General features: G+C 28.7%; 1 protein-coding gene across 1 annotated transcript in view; it reads left to right on the top strand.

Moving 5' to 3' along the window:
* The window catches only part of LOC139484952 (uncharacterized), a 47,991-nt gene extending 31,910 nt beyond the window's left edge, over positions 1-16,081 (top strand). The window contains exons 14-20 of the mRNA XM_071269016.1: positions 5,835-6,004; positions 7,769-7,880; positions 9,590-9,785; positions 12,030-12,099; positions 12,952-13,181; positions 14,787-14,937; positions 15,629-16,081. Of these exons, the coding sequence (XP_071125117.1) occupies positions 5,835-6,004; positions 7,769-7,880; positions 9,590-9,785; positions 12,030-12,099; positions 12,952-13,181; positions 14,787-14,937; positions 15,629-15,865 (1,166 nt within the window). The 3' untranslated portion in view covers positions 15,866-16,081. The remainder of the gene's footprint in view (positions 1-5,834; positions 6,005-7,768; positions 7,881-9,589; positions 9,786-12,029; positions 12,100-12,951; positions 13,182-14,786; positions 14,938-15,628) is intronic.
* The last annotated feature ends 979 nt before the right edge of the window (positions 16,082-17,060 follow it).

The following is a 17,060-nucleotide window of genomic DNA, read 5'->3' on the forward strand; positions in this document are numbered from 1 at the left end:
TAAACTCGGAGAAATAAATTTGGAAGGGGTATAAAAATTATTGGCAAGTAGCCCACTGTTAACACTAGGGACTATATTCGTGAACAACGAAAATCAAGGGACGACAATTGTGGTCTCGGACCATATGACGGTTAATAAATTGTATCAAAATAAATCAATAACTGCATTCTTATTCCACAAAAATAAAAGTTTAAGTATATTAATTCTCATTATATCTCAATTCTGATTAGAAGACTTGTCTCAAGATGGTAAAAATAACTGATTTCAAATAAAATAGTATCATTTTTGATCAAAAGAAGAATAGTTTTGGTTATTTTAAACAATGCGAACAAAATTTTAGTATGATTTTTCTGATATTCTTTTAATTTTATGTAAAAAACTATTCTAAACTATAAAAAGTACAAAAATTTAATGGCGGTCAATAATTTTCAGTAAAATGAAGAAATATTTGCATTTTAGGCAACGCGTACAAAAATTTAGTATCTTTTTCCTTAAAGTAAGCAGATTTTATGAAGAACAGCCAATCTTGATGTACAAAAAGTACTCAAATCATATGACGGTTAATAAATTGTATCAAAATAAATCAATAACTGCATTCTTATTCCACAAAAATAAAAGTTTAAGTATATTAATTCTCATTATATCACAATTCTGATTAGAAGACTTGTCTCAAGATGGTAAAAATAACTGATTTCAAATAAAATAGTATCATTTTTGATCAAAAGAAGAATAGTTTTGGTTATTTTAAACAATGGGAACAAAATTTTAGTATGATTTTTCTGATATTCTTTTAATTTTATGAAAAAAACTATTCTAAACTATAAAAAGTACAAAAATTTAATGGCGGTCAATAATTTTCAGTAAAATGAAGAAATATTTGCATTTTAGGCAACGCGTACAAAAATTTAGTATCTTTTTCCTTAAAGTAAGCATATTTTATGAAGAACAGCCAATCTTGATGTATAAAAAGTACTGAAATCAAATGACGGTTAATAATTTGTATTGAAATAAATCAATAACTGCATTCTTATTCCACAAAAAAAAAAGTTTAAGTATTTTGATTCTCATTATATCTCAATTCTGATTAGAAGACTTGTCTCAAAATGGTAAAAATAACTGATTTCAAATAAAATAGTATAATTTTTGATAAAAAGTATAATAATTTTGGTTATTTTATACAATGCGAACAAAATTTTAGTATGATTTTTCTGATATTCTTTTAATTTTATTAAAAAAAAACTATTCTAAACTATAAAAAGTACAAAAATTTAATGGCGGTCAATAATTTTCAGTAAAATGAAGAAATATTTGCATTTTAGGCAACGCGTACAAAAATTTTGTATCTTTTTCCTTAAAGTAAGCATATTTTATGAAGAACAGCCAATCTTGATGTACAAAAAGTACTCAAATCATATGACGGTTAATAAATTGTATCAAAATAAATCAATAACTGCATTCTTATTCCACAAAAATAAAAGTTTAAGTATATTAATTCTCATTATATCTCAATTCTGATTAGAAGACTTGTCTCAAGATGGTAAAAATAACTGATTTCAAATAAAATAGTATCATTTTTGATCAAAAGAAGAATAGTTTTGGTTATTTTAAACAATGCGAACAAAATTTTAGTATGATTTTTCTGATATTCTTTTAATTTTATGTAAAAAACTATTCTAAACTATAAAAAGTACAAAAATTTAATGGCGGTCAATAATTTTCAGTAAAATGAAGAAATATTTGCATTTTAGGCAACGCGTACAAAAATTTAGTATCTTTTTCCTTAAAGTAAGCATATTTTATGAAGAACAGCCAATCTTGATGTACAATAAGTACTCAAATCATATGACGGATAATAATTTGTATCAAAATAAATCAATAACTGCATTCTTATTCCACAAAAATAAAAGTTTAAGTATATTAATTCTCATTATATCACAATTCTGATTAGAAGACTTGTCTCAAGATGGTAAAAATAACTGATTTCAAATAAAATAGTATCATTTTTGATCAAAAGAAGAATAGTTTTGGTTATTTTAAACAATGCGAACAAAATTTTAGTATGATTTTTCTGATATTCTTTTAATTTTATGAAAAAAACTATTCTAAACTATAAAAAGTACAAAAATTTAGTATCTTTTTCCTTAAAGTAAGCATATTTTATGAAGAACAACCAATCTTGATGTAGAAAAAGTACTAAAATCAAATGAAGGTTAATAATTTGTATCAAAATAAATCAATAACTGCATTCTTATTCCACAAAAATAAAAGTTTAAGTATTTGAATTCTCATTATATCTCAATTCTGATTAGAAGACTTGTCTCAAGATGGTAAAAATAACTGATTTCAAATAAAATAGTATAATTTTTGATAAAAAGAATAATAATTTTGGTTATTTTATACAATGCGAACAAAATTTTAGTATGATTTTTCTGATATTCTTTTAATTTTATTAAAAAAAAACTATTCTAAACTATAAAAAGTACAAAAATTTAATGGCGGTCAATAATTTTCAGTAAAATGAAGAAATATTTGCATTTTAGGCAACGCGTACAAAAATTTAGTATCTTTTTCCTTAAAGTAAGCATATTTTATCAAGAACAGCCAATCTTGATGTATAAAAAGTACTGAAATCAAATGACGGTTAATAATTTGTATCAAAATAAATCAATAACTGCATTCTTATTCCACAAAAAATAAAGTCTAAGTATTTTGATTCTCATTATATCTCAATTCTGATTAGAAGACTTGTCTCAAAATGGTAAAAATAACTGATTTCAAATAAAATAGTATAATTTTTGATAAAAAGTATAATAATTTTGGTTATTTTATACAATGCGAACAAAATTTTAGTATGATTTTTCTGATATTCTTTTAATTTTATTAAAAAAAAACTATTCTAAACTATAAAAAGTACAAAAATTTAATGGCGGTCAATAATTTTCAGTAAAATGAAGAAATATTTGCATTTTAGGCAACGCGTACAAAAATTTAGTATCTTTTTCCTTAAAGTAAGCATATTTTATGAAGAACAGCCAATCTTGATGTACAAAAAGTACTCAAATCATATGACGGTTAATAAATTGTATCAAAATAAATCAATAACTGCATTCTTATTCCACAAAAATAAAAGTTTAAGTATATTAATTCTCATTATATCTCAATTCTGATTAGAAGACTTGTCTCAAGATGGTAAAAATAACTGATTTCAAATAAAATAGTATCATTTTTGATCAAAAGAAGAATAGTTTTGGTTATTTTAAACAATGCGAACAAAATTTTAGTATGATTTTTCTGATATTCTTTTAATTTTATGTAAAAAACTATTCTAAACTATAAAAAGTACAAAAATTTAATGGCGGTCAATAATTTTCAGTAAAATGAAGAAATATTTGCATTTTCGGCAACGCGTACAAAAATTTAGTATCTTTTTCCTTAAAGTAAGCATATTTTATGAAGAACAGCCAATCTTGATGTACAATAAGTACTCAAATCATATGACGGTTAATAATTTGTATCAAAATAAATCAATAACTGCATTCTTATTCCACAAAAATAAAAGTTTAAGTATATTAATTCTCATTATATCACAATTCTGATTAGAAGACTTGTCTCAAGATGGTAAAAATAACTGATTTCAAATAAAATAGTATCATTTTTGATCAAAAGAAGAATAGTTTTGGTTATTTTAAACAATGCGAACAAAATTTTAGTATGATTTTTCTGATATTCTTTTAATTTTATGAAAAAAACTATTCTAAACTATAAAAAGTACAAAAATTTAGTATCTTTTTCCTTAAAGTAAGCATATTTTATGAAGAACAACCAATCTTGATGTAGAAAAAGTACTAAAATCAAATGAAGGTTAATAATTTGTATCAAAATAAATCAATAACTGCATTCTTATTCCACAAAAATAAAAGTTTAAGTATTTGAATTCTCATTATATCTCAATTCTGATTAGAAGACTTGTCTCAAGATGGTAAAAATAACTGATTTCAAATAAAATAGTATAATTTTTGATAAAAAGAATAATAATTTTGGTTATTTTATACAATGCGAACAAAATTTTAGTATGATTTTTCTGATATTCTTTTAATTTTATTAAAAAAAACCTATTCTAAACTATAAAAAGTACAAAAATTTAATGGCGGTCAATAATTTTCAGTAAAATGAAGAAATATTTGCATTTTAGGCAACGCGTACAAAAATTTAGTATCTTTTTCCTTAAAGTAAGCATATTTTATGAAGAACAGCCAATCTTGATGTACAAAAAGTACTCAAATCATATGACGGTTAATAAATTGTATCAAAATAAATCAATAACTGCATTCTTATTCCACAAAAATAAAAGTTTAAGTATATTAATTCTCATTATATCTCAATTCTGATTAGAAGACTTGTCTCAAGATGGTAAAAATAACTGATTTCAAATAAAATAGTATCATTTTTGATCAAAAGAAGAATAGTTTTGGTTATTTTAAACAATGCGAACAAAATTTTAGTATGATTTTTCTGATATTCTTTTAATTTTATGTAAAAAACTATTCTAAACTATAAAAAGTACAAAAATTTAATGGCGGTCAATAATTTTCAGTAAAATGAAGAAATATTTGCATTTTAGGCAACGCGTACAAAAATTTAGTATCTTTTTCCTTAAAGTAAGCATATTTTATGAAGAACAGCCAATCTTGATGTACAATAAGTACCCAAATCATATGACGGTTAATAATTTGTATCAAAATAAATCAATAACTGCATTCTTATTTCACAAAAATAAAAGTTTAAGTATTTTAATTCTCATTATATCTCAATTCTGATTAGAAGACTTGTCTCAAGATGGTAAAAATAACTGAGTTTAAAAAAAAATAGTATCATTTTTGATAAAAAGAAGAACAATTTTGGTAATTCTAAACAATGCGAAAAAATTTTTAATATTATTTCTTTGACATTCTTTTAATTTCACGAAAAAACAACCTATTCGAAACTATAGAAAGTTCAAAAATCGAATGGCGGTCAATAATCTGGTTTAGGACAAGGACGTATATTAGATATACGTCCTTGTTTAGGAGTAGTTATTTTTGTAATTTGTTATTTTAAAGGCTCCGATTGTGACGAGAATATAGAAAGTCCATGATTATGATTTTAATTTTATGATGATAAGGATACAAAAATTTAAAATATTGAAAAAAATAGACTACATTTTTCAATAACTGATCATTTCATTTTGTTTTTCCCGAGAATGTTTGGAAAATAATTAAATCAATTTCGCTATGTAGACACTCGCCGGGTTTGAAAATATATAACCTAAATAAAACGAAAAAGACCATTATTTAATGATGATATTTTAATTTAGGTTTTATCTGTACATTTCTTTTCATTTCAATTCATAAAACTTTGCTAAATAATTAATAAACAAAATGTATCATTGAACGTTCGATTTTCACGAGTCGCCATTTGAATAAAAATTAAACGAAACTAAGATTCCGTAATTTGTATTAATTCATCATGTGACGTATTAAAGTTCAATCCGTCATCAAGGTCGATCGGTACTATCCGTCCGATCAGTCCGATCAGTCAATTACTTTTACTATAAGTCTGACGGATTGCTGACGTGAGTTTGACGCGAACTTGACTGATCGGTGACTGATCGATGACCGCTGATTGATCGCTGAAATAGTAACGCCTAAGGTTGCAAGTACTGTACGTAGATCGTCATTAAAAAATCGAAGAAATCAAGTTTGGAAAATGGTAATAACATTATTGTTTTCTTGATGTAAAGGCACATTATCAGAATATATTTTTGATACAGTAATCACTTTTTCTTTAATTTGTAGGAAAGAACTATACATTTTATGTTAACATATATAACCTCGGAGAAAACGGGACTTGTAATGACCTTATTCTTACTGATATGCTGGGCAATGAATTGTTTAATGTTCATACTATTCAAACAACAAATTTTATGACAGTAAGATGTGCCGCCATATTTATTACTCCAAACCAGGTATATACAAATAAGTAGAAAGTTATTATTTTGTAATGAACTGATCTTAAAATGGCTGAAAACTAACTTATTAAGTCATTTGTAGATTGAAGTGGATATTTAAAGGCTGTAATATTTGTTTTTCGTCTATTTTTTTCATATATCCGGCCGTTGTTTTTTGTTGAGCGATACTACATTCCGTCGTCGTCGTCGTCGTCTTCAAATATCCACTCTGTGGTAATATGTTTGAAATACTAACAATTTTCTTAAACTATTGGATTTCTACCAAACTTGGACATAAGCTTGCTTATGATCATACAAAAGTATCCCGAAGTAAATTTTGTAGGAAAAACACTGTTTATCCGTATTTAAATATAAATGGACTGTTTTTCCTCCTGTGAACATTACTTACAGTCTGCAGTTAAGGTTTTTAAAACATTAATTAGATTCGTAAAACATCCTGGATTTTTACCAGATGCTTCTTACAATCAAAACATACTATCTAGAGGGGACATTTTAATATGTTTCCCCATAGACAACAGCAAAAGTAGGCAAAACACTCGGTTCCGCCGACACCTTAGGATTTTTATTTGTTTGAAAGGTTTCACATTTTGTTCATTGTACAACCTTTTGATTCTTAAATCCACGCATTTTGTTGTGATTAACATTATAACACAATGTTGACTGCTGTACCTTTATTATTGACGTCTTTACCTATCAATTCTATTTGTGTTGTTCGCACATCGTTGTCAACATAATATAATTTGATGGGACTATCATAAAAGTGAGAGGTTTAGCTAGCTATAAAACCAGGTTTAATCCATCATAAGAAAATGCCTGTACCAAGTCAGGAATATGAAAGTTGTTATTTATTTATGTGTTTAAGATTTTTATTTTTCCATTTGATTACTGACTTTCAGTTTTGAATTTAGCTCGGAATTAAGTACTTTTGTGATTTTACTTTATTTTGGACAGTGGTAGAAATTTGTTATATGACAATCAAACCATTTCTACTGATATACTATACAGATATATCAAGCAGTTCCGATCACAGACTAAGCATGGTCAGTTTACGCTATATGCACAGGGTTACATGAATGTTTTTTTACCGTTGATATGCAATTGAACATCCCTTACGAAGTGAAATAAAAGATTTCAAAACGTTTTCGATATAGAATTTAAAAATATGAATGTATGCGACGAATATCTAAAAGCAAACATAACATGGGTGCAGCATGAAATGGATGAAAAGGCGAGCCAGATGAACCAAAAGTGAACATTTTATATCAACAGATCAAAACTGTGCATTCAGAGGCATATTCAAAATATATTGTGGGAAATTATTTAATTGATTGGTCTTTGGTGTTTGACGCCACTCTCAGCGCAATTGACTTTTATCAGGATCGACATATTTCAACCATGTCATGTTCTATTCGAAATTTATAATGATAAGGCATAACATTTGGAAACGTTTAACAACTTAATGTCGCTCGATATTAATATTTTAAGTCCTAGCCATAACACAGTAAGCAGAGAGCATGCAACGAGAAAGGTTTCGTTTAAATTGAAATGGATCTTTACATATATCAATAGACACGACCAAATCATATGTTTATTTCACCGGAAAACATGTGAATTGTAGCATATTTTCATACTGTAAGCCTGTTATGACACCAATCATGTTGCCTAAAAAAACAATAGACTGATGCTCCTTTTTGTATCTTATTTCACATTTATGTGTGTTTTCAGTAACTGTGCATATTGATATATAATTTTTCGTTGTAGTTTTTCCAGTTAAAGTTAAACGGGACTGACAATTATGGATTGGAATTTACAAGAAAAAATGCCCTTGTATTTAAACCAACTAACGTCAAGTTTAGAATAGTGTCTCCTGAAAGTGAGTAATACGATTTTTTTTTGTAGATATAAAGAAATGATTTCAATAGCGAAACCGAAAAAGATATAAACTGAACTAGTCTGTATGCCTAAATATGTTTACAAACTGTCGTATATAAATAATTAAAAAAAGCATCTTTTTTTAATTTTTGCGATATGACTATGAGTGTCCTTTCAGTATCATCTGCATCTCTTTCATGAACATGTTTCTTAAGATTTATTATAAAACTGCAATTAGACATTCCCATAATCACTAAAAAGTTTCGGAAAAATATAAATCATTTATATGCGCACTTAGTGATAACAATTAATATAAAAGCAGAGGACTCCAGACCAAAAGTAGAAATCAAAATATGACACGTGTAAATGGCATAGAAACCAAAATAAACTCATCATAGATACCAGGATTAAATTATGTATTTACGTCAGACGCGGGTGTCGTCTACAAGACTCACCAGTGACGCTAGAATCCAAAAAAGTTTAAAAGACCAAATAAAGAACGATTGAAATAGTATAAATTTAAACTATGGCGACGCTGTTTCAGTCTTATTTATGAAAAGATAACAGAATACATAACGGTGTCGATTTACATGTCAGAGTGTTGAAGTACACGATCATTTATTAGATGATTTAATGTATATCTACCACATATTAAGGTAAAAATTAATGTCATGTACTTTTTCATTTTTTATTATTTGGTGTAAGACTGTCGATATTCTCTATTTTAATCATCGACAAATGAAAATGAAATAGTAATCATTTATAACGAATATACTGAGTGATAAATCGCAAATAATTATACAATTGAATAAGGGATGGCATATATGTAAAATTAAGACAAATACGCAAAATAACTCGGAAAACTTTACGATAAAAACCTAGATCCCCATAAAAACTCGTGAATGAATTCGCGTGTTATGTTAAGGTTACCAAATATAGTTAGGCATCTGACATACATAGAAGAACTCATAATAAGTAAAAAAACTCATCATAGATACCAGGATTGAAATTTCATATTAACGCCGGACGCGCGTTTCGTCTACAAAAGACTCATCATTGACGCTCGAATAACGTAAGTGATAAATCTTAAGCTCAAAAGGAAAGGGACAACTAATTATGATATAAGTGTGAGGTGAACACCCCCTTACATGTTTAACCCTGCCACATTTTGTATATGCATATTCCATTTAAGGTAGTCTGTAATTCAGTGGTTGTCATTTGTTGCTGTGTTACATACTTTTTTCCGTTTAACTTTTGTACATAAATATAGACCGTTGGTCCTCGTTCGAATTGTTTTTACATTCCTCTTTTACAGTTGACTATGCGGTGACCTAAAGTTATTGATTGATATGTAATTTTGGACTCTTGTGAAAATTGGTCCAATTGACGATCATACCTCATCTTCTTTTTCATATTGTATCTTGAAGAATCTGCGAGTAAGCTATTTTGTAAAATTTAAATGACTTATTTCGGCATCCGTTAAACGTTTAGTATTGGTGACTTCAATATTACCATAAACCTTCTCCGTGTATTCTACCTTCATGTAAAAGCTATTGATATAAAAGTTATATACACCATAGAAGATGCCGGTCGAATGGTTATTACATTAACATTGTAAACCAATTTGAAATATCTTGGTGTTAATACAATTAAGAGTTATTCTACCTTAAAACATACAATTTGCATCATCTTGTTTATATATCAACACAGGCGCAGTTATCGGAAAAGAAATGCTAATATATTATGAAGTTGAGAATACAGGAACAATAAATGAAACATATGAAGTAGCAATAACAGACGACGACTCTGCTGCAGTATTACCAAAAAGAAGACAGCATACAGTTTTTGCGGGTGACATACGAAATGGATCATTTACTTTAAAGCCTACCTCATCATCAGTTATCTTGTAAGTTTACTTGTAGTTTATATACTATTTTTTGTTGTTTTATGAAGAGTAATTGTCTCATTGTTAGCATTTGAAAATTCTTTCTAGAAATTCAATTGGAAAACTTCTTTCACACAAAAGTTGACAAAATGTTATCTAGAATGTAGTTGTATAATAAATTGACGTCAAGATGGTAACCTCTTAACTATTTCATACGATGTTTAAATTTTAATGTATTTTCTATGTAGAATAGTAAAGAATATTATTCAAAGCTGATATGGTGAGGGGAATACTAAAAGGAATGTTTTGAAACCATACTAGATTCTTTGATCCTTATACTTATGTTTTTGTTTTCACATTACATAATACTAATTCGATTTTAGTAGACAAAACCAAACCATTAACATATTAATATCAAGAGGAGTAGCATTTTAAAATATAAATACCTTGAGAAAAACAACATAGTAAAAGTTGTACCAGATATGACTGAGTTTATATATATATATATATATCTTTTGGCTAAACGAGGTAAAAATGATACTCTATGAGTCATTGTATTACCTTTAACAGTTTGCTTTTAAAAAACAATTTTTAGTTCCAGGAAACACTTGAATACATGATTTGTACGTTATCATCCCAAAAGCTTCTTGAACCTTGAGCTTCCCTTTTTTCCCTGTCGTTAAGCAGATTATTAGAACTTTTTCCATATATTTCATTTTTTTTAATAAGAATTTCTAAAGGCACCTTATGCAATTTGTATTTTGCTTAACACATGAATTCTCTGAGCTGACAAAAATAAAACACGGATAAAAATTGATCAACAGTGTAAGGTATGGAATTAGCTTAACCTTTAATTTATTACAACAACAGTTGTATTTGAAATAAAATAATACCAGCACATTTGTTTAAAACTCGTGTAAATATACGTCAAACAAGCGTTTGACTGGTTAAATGTACGCAATCAGCCGAAACATTGATAATTCTATTCAACTGAGATTGCATTCTAGCTCGTCTATACGAGCGAAGTTCGCACGCTCGATCGCAGTGTTGACAGACAAGTGATGATTGTAGGTGATCAACTTAGACCACTCGGCTAATATTTTAGAAATAAAAATGCATGTTATGTTTCAATAATTTCCTGAAAAATATTTTACAAGAATATCGTTTTATATAACTTTAAGGTTGTTACCCCAGTAAAATGATTGGTTTTATTTATGTTAAGAATGATGATACTATCGAAATAAGAAAGCATAGTTAGTTCATATATTTATCTATTTCTTGAAATATCGACATATAGACCACTTCAACCTAGATACAGTCATATATGATGATTTTAACTTTTTAGTTTGTTATCTTCCCGTTTTTCACAGATCATACCCTCTAAGCCTCATCTTATAAAGTTACTTTATATATCTCAGTTAACAAAAAAAATGAAACAACAAAGTAATTGGAAAGTATGACTGAAATCTACACTTAATATGTTACTAGTTCATAATCACGAATTGTTTGATCGATACGATGTGTTTGTGTCCCAATTCACTAGCGACATGTTTATTGCGGTCTTAAAACTTTAGATTAAAGCAAGTAACGTTGTCTGATCTATATTTAACCACTTTTTCCGAAGTTGGCTACCTGTCAATAAGCATGGCTGTGATGCATTCCTAGAAGAAGACACACTGAACCAGTCGACGTATCCGGTCAATCGTGTGTTGAAGTTTACAAAATGTTCTTTTGTTTTGGTTGCTAGCTTTATTGTCATTTTATAGTTAATATATGAGATTTGAACAGCGATACTACTTTCGCCTAAACAAAGCGCAATTTTTCGGATTGGATTTGACTTCAACTTTAATTATATAGATCCACTAATGAGTATAATGTAGACACAACCCACGTTGGACATAGCAAATAATATGCATGGATCTTTCATTATTATTCTTCATTTTCATGTTTTAAAACATTCTTGAACCATATAAGTCATATTTGATATGTGATGCACTTGCTGTGTGCGAATGGGGGAAATACAATGTAGTAATTGCAGACCCACTTCTTCAAAGATAAATATCTATGAAATATCCGAAAAAGGTAGAATTAGTGAATGAAATGAAATTCACTGTTTATTAAATACATTAGTTACGAGGTATCTTTTAACTACATTACTTAAACATGTATGCCTTCGTATAACCAATAAAGACATGGATGAATGAATGAAATACATACATATTATATGAATAAATGACTCCCTAACTAATTCACAAATTATTGTAGGAAATTCAGCATAACAGTCTACATGGGTAAGACCTCAGAAATGACCCAAAGAATTTCGAAAACTGTCCTCGTAAGTATAAAACATAGTGTTTGAGGTTAACCATATTGACCTAAAATTCTCTGCAGACAAATTTCAATGACCAATGTTTTGTTGACAAAATTCTCGTCTGGCGTACTAAGTTATAATCCTGGTATCTATGATGAGTTAATATACAACAACACGGTCCGTTCATATGCTAGTCGAGGGAAGATCTCATGTCAAAAGATCTCATATCTATAACTAATATGAATAAAGTATTCAGTAGTTATCGTTTGCTGATGTGGTTCATAAATGTTTTCGGTTTTTATTATAGGTTTGAGTTGGGTTTTTTTTCTGTTTGAATTGTTTTACACTAAGGTTTTTTGGGCTCATTCAACATCTTATTTTTTCTGTATATGGTTAAAAAAAACTATCCTACAACACTGATAACCTTGATTATTATAGTGGTGACAAGTACCACAAAAAGTCACCAGAACACTTTGACCAAACTATGAAGCGCCATGCAGCAACTTAAAGTTTGCCCAAAACCATTTGTTGATAACTGTTACGCTTTATGAGAAGTCGCGTTTCTAATAAGGACCTAGGTATCTTACATCTTTTACTGGAATAAAACTTCCTTATGAATGTTGCTTTGTTAAAAAGAGGGAGTTTCGAATTGCAATAATTTTACGAATATGTTGTAAAACAAAAACGACATTTCACAATCAAAAGTTTTGGTAAGAAATAAGATAATCAAAACAAGATTAACATGTCTTTCTACGGAAAGCTGAAAAGAACTAATTTCCTGATATTGCAGTTAGAATTTGGGAAAAATACTTAACTCTTATCATGCTCGAACGGGATAACTTTATTTGACGCATATGTGGACATTTATCTTTTTAGATGACAGACATTGAAAGACCAGTGTGCACAATTGTATCATTGAATGGAACTTGTAATCCTTCTTCGTTGAATACAGCACAATGCCATAAATATCACTGGTTCGCAGATGCCGATATTTCATTCAAAGGAACTGAGTTAGAAAATATAACTTCATCTGCTGGATCAGCAACCGAATTGTTAATTGATGATATTTCTGGTCTGAGATATGGTCCAGTGAATATCAGTATCAGGTATGCTTTTTTCATTTTGAGGATGACTCACACGGCGTCAAATAAAATACACATTAAGGTAGATTGTGGGGTCCATACATTTCTTGTTAATTTGCATTTGTCAAAATGTAGTTTATATCAGACTTTTTTTCAATCATGTAATAAAATGTATGAGTCACACTTTGTATAGATTATGCATGCAAAACTCAAATTTGGGTGATAAAAAGAAAACCTCACCATAGAATTTTAAGATAAAATTTGAGAATATAGCTACAATTACATGCTTTCAGAAAGGAAAAGAAATAATATGGTCACGGGACTCGTTTTCGTGCTACAAAATATAATAATATATTATGTGTAAATTCATAACAATATCTATTATAAAAGTAACTTTCGAGTTATGTTTCCTTATTTATGAGTTATGTTCCCTCATATCTGAGATATCAATCCTTATCTGGCACAATTTACAAAATATTAATAAAACAAAAATAATTCGATTTTTGGTAAATATAACCGTAAAAATAATAAACAAATCATTTTCTATATCAAAATGTAAAGTTTGACATGAATTAAATACTATTCTCGAAGTTTGCAAATTTCATTAAATATCTTGACCGATTGTTTTCTGCTTTTTCAAAATCCAAGATAGAAGAAGACACCTCCCTATCTTCCTTAAATATCTAAGCAGGAAATGCAATAAGTGTTTGTCTTTTTTTCTAAGGTCATAAAAAATCAGATTTTACATTTGTTTCTACTTCAAACCTGCTTCCAAAAAAAAGTGAATGTTTATTGTTAATGTTGGATACTATGTTTATTATTGTGTATTAACTTTGTATTCGCATAATGTATAATCTAGTCTCAAATTGTATTGGTTTTAGTGTACTCATAGTAATGAAGAGCATAGGCGGATCCAGGGGGGCCTGAGCCCCCCCTTTCGTGGGACAAATTTGGTTGATTATATAGGAAATCACTGAAGCATGACTGGAGCGGGCCCCCTTAGGTCAGTCAGCGGGCCTCCCCTTAAAAAAAGTTCTGGATCCGCCACTGAAGAGTCTTATATAATGAAGACAAATGTTATGCATTTTTGTGATTGGAAACATTGTACTATATTTTACAAAGTTTATGAACTTTTTTTTAGGAATTGAACATTTTAATTTGCATTTTATTAAAGATGAGACATTAAAACATCCTGTATCAGCCTAAGGTAATGCATATATCATAGAACACTTGGAATAACTGTCTTTGTTCTCCTCTTATATTTATGCGTTTCCCTCAGTTTTAGTTTGTTACACCGTTTTTGTTTTTTGTCCATGGATTTATGAGTTTGAACAGCGGTATACTACTGTTGCCTTTATTTAACATTAAGGAAACAATGTACGAGATAAGGTAATAAATTTTCATGGCATCAATTCAAAATTGACATATGACGTATAACGAATTGAAAAAAAATTCAATTAAGGTTACACTTAAGTAGGATATATTAATAAGGAGCATTATATAAAATCAAACCCAAAATCGTAATGTATGATTAAATTCAAGAACACAAATTGCCGCCGTTCAGTAATGATGTTAAAGTAGCTATTGTGTGTTATATGAATGAACAATTTTGCTTAAATTTTTATACAGAGGCAGTTGTTGTACACCCTCAGTCATTGTTGCAGCTGTCGACACTGATGGGTACATAGCATTGTGTAGAATAGAATTGTCAGGTGGAGAAATTGTCACATCAATGGAATCTTATGACATTGATGTTTCCATAAAGGACAAAAACAAAACGGTAATATAATTATGTGAATATCTAGAAAATATTTTATCTTGCTCTTTACAATCAAAATATGCAAACTGAAGATGACGAAAAATAAAACAAATTACAGTATCTATATTTACAAAACGTAAAATCCATAGAGATGTGAATAAAATTATTCTATTATTCATAGTTTTAAGGATGAAAGGGCCAATAGAAATTTTCTAAAATTATCACACAAATGCACTTGAAAAAATTAGAATGTCCTGGACACAAAATTTACACAAACACCCAGCGCCAAAATCATACTTCATGTTGTTGTTGTTTATTTGACTTTTAAAGTATCTTTACTGTTCTTAATGTATATTTATCCACCAATAACTAATGCTAGCAATCTTACGACATTTAAGACAGTTAGAACTTATTGCATTTAAAAAAAAATGTTACTTTTGGCAGTCTATCTTAAGGTAAATGGTCATTATTTGAGACCTCTATATAAACAAAATGCAGTTGATTTATTATTCACTATTCTGCTGCTATCAAAACAAAAAAATTATGAATAAGAGGGATGTATATGTTAACGTTTTGCGAGGCTTCACATTTCTCTTAGTACCTCCAAAATATAGTAAATTATATTTAAAAACCTTTTACATACCCTGAGATAATTTGTAGCATTTACTTATTTCCTTTTTTGATATTTTCAAATATGCACATTTGTTTGTAGGATGTTAGTTATACAAGAATCGTCATAGCCGTAGTAGTGTGTGCAATTATTGTTGTTGTTGTTGTGTCGATTTTGGCATTCATTAATTACAGAAAATTTAAACAATCTTCACGTGGTAATATAAATTACAATGTAAGCCAAAACAATACAAGTGGAATCACAAATCAACCAACGAGCATTGTAGAATACCATTCAGTCAAGTCAGCAGAGATCAGTGACGATAGAGACAACCTGTGAAATGAATTAGAAACCTATTTGATATGTTTTAATAACTATGGAATTTTGCTTAACATTGTATATTTAGATTCAGCAATTACATTGTCTTGTTTTATTTTAATTTCAACACTTGTGTATTTGTTTCATATGTACATGGGTTCTGTGCTGACTGTTTACATTTTCATTTTATAATCACATTTGTACTTTTTCTAAATAAATTGTGTTTAATTTTTAAAATACAATTGAAAGTGTTTGCAAAGTGCGTAGCTTTCTGTGTTATTTATATCTATCATTAAAGGAGAGGCGAAAGATACCAACGGACATTCAAACTCAGAAGTTGACAATAAACTGACATCGCTATGGATAAAAAAAAGGAGAAAGACCAAAATTCAAACAGACAAAAAAAGTACACAAATCACAACATAGAACACGAAAGACCGAGCAACAACAACCCCACCAAACAAAGGCATATATCAGGTGGTCCAGAAGGGCAAACAGATATTGTTCTAAATATGACAACCGTCGTGTTGCTCATGTAAGTAAAAACCAGGTGATATATCTGTTTTGGTATGTCACATTCTTGGAAAGGAAACAGGATTATAGTAGAAGAGACAACTATAGTATATCGGCAATGATCCTTGACACCGAAATTTCATAACGGTCAACAATAAATGTGATGAGGTCCGTGAAGTATACGAAGGTACGACTACAACTTCACCTTCAAATGATCTTAAACCAAATGTTGAATGTGCTACATGTATTTTTACTGAAGATATGATTAGTTGTAGCGACTTTTTGTCAGTATTCCAAAGCATGTGTACATTAATTATGTGTAAAAAGAGACGACCTTAACAGTGAGTATAAAGCTGTATAATATCCAAATGGTATTATAGATAAAACCCATATTTCATATATGATACCTTATTTTCTGAAGTTTTTTTGTCAGACATAAACAAGTTGACCTTGTAATCACATTGATAGTTCAACAACTTATCTTTATCACCGTCTTTATTACTAATGTGATCAACAAGAATTTTATACTGAAGTCCTTTCCTGAGTTGCTACGAGTTTTGTGTAACATGCATTTGATAAATAGAAGAAGATGCCAAAAAAGCAATCAAACCAGTTATTCAAAGGAAAACATATAACACAAATGCCAAAAGATAAAACGCGATCAAAAGTATATTAAACACAAAATAATCTAAACATTGAGCAA

This window comes from Mytilus edulis, chromosome 8, assembly GCF_963676685.1.
Source record: "Mytilus edulis chromosome 8, xbMytEdul2.2, whole genome shotgun sequence".
Classification (NCBI taxonomy): domain Eukaryota; kingdom Metazoa; phylum Mollusca; class Bivalvia; order Mytilida; family Mytilidae; genus Mytilus; species Mytilus edulis.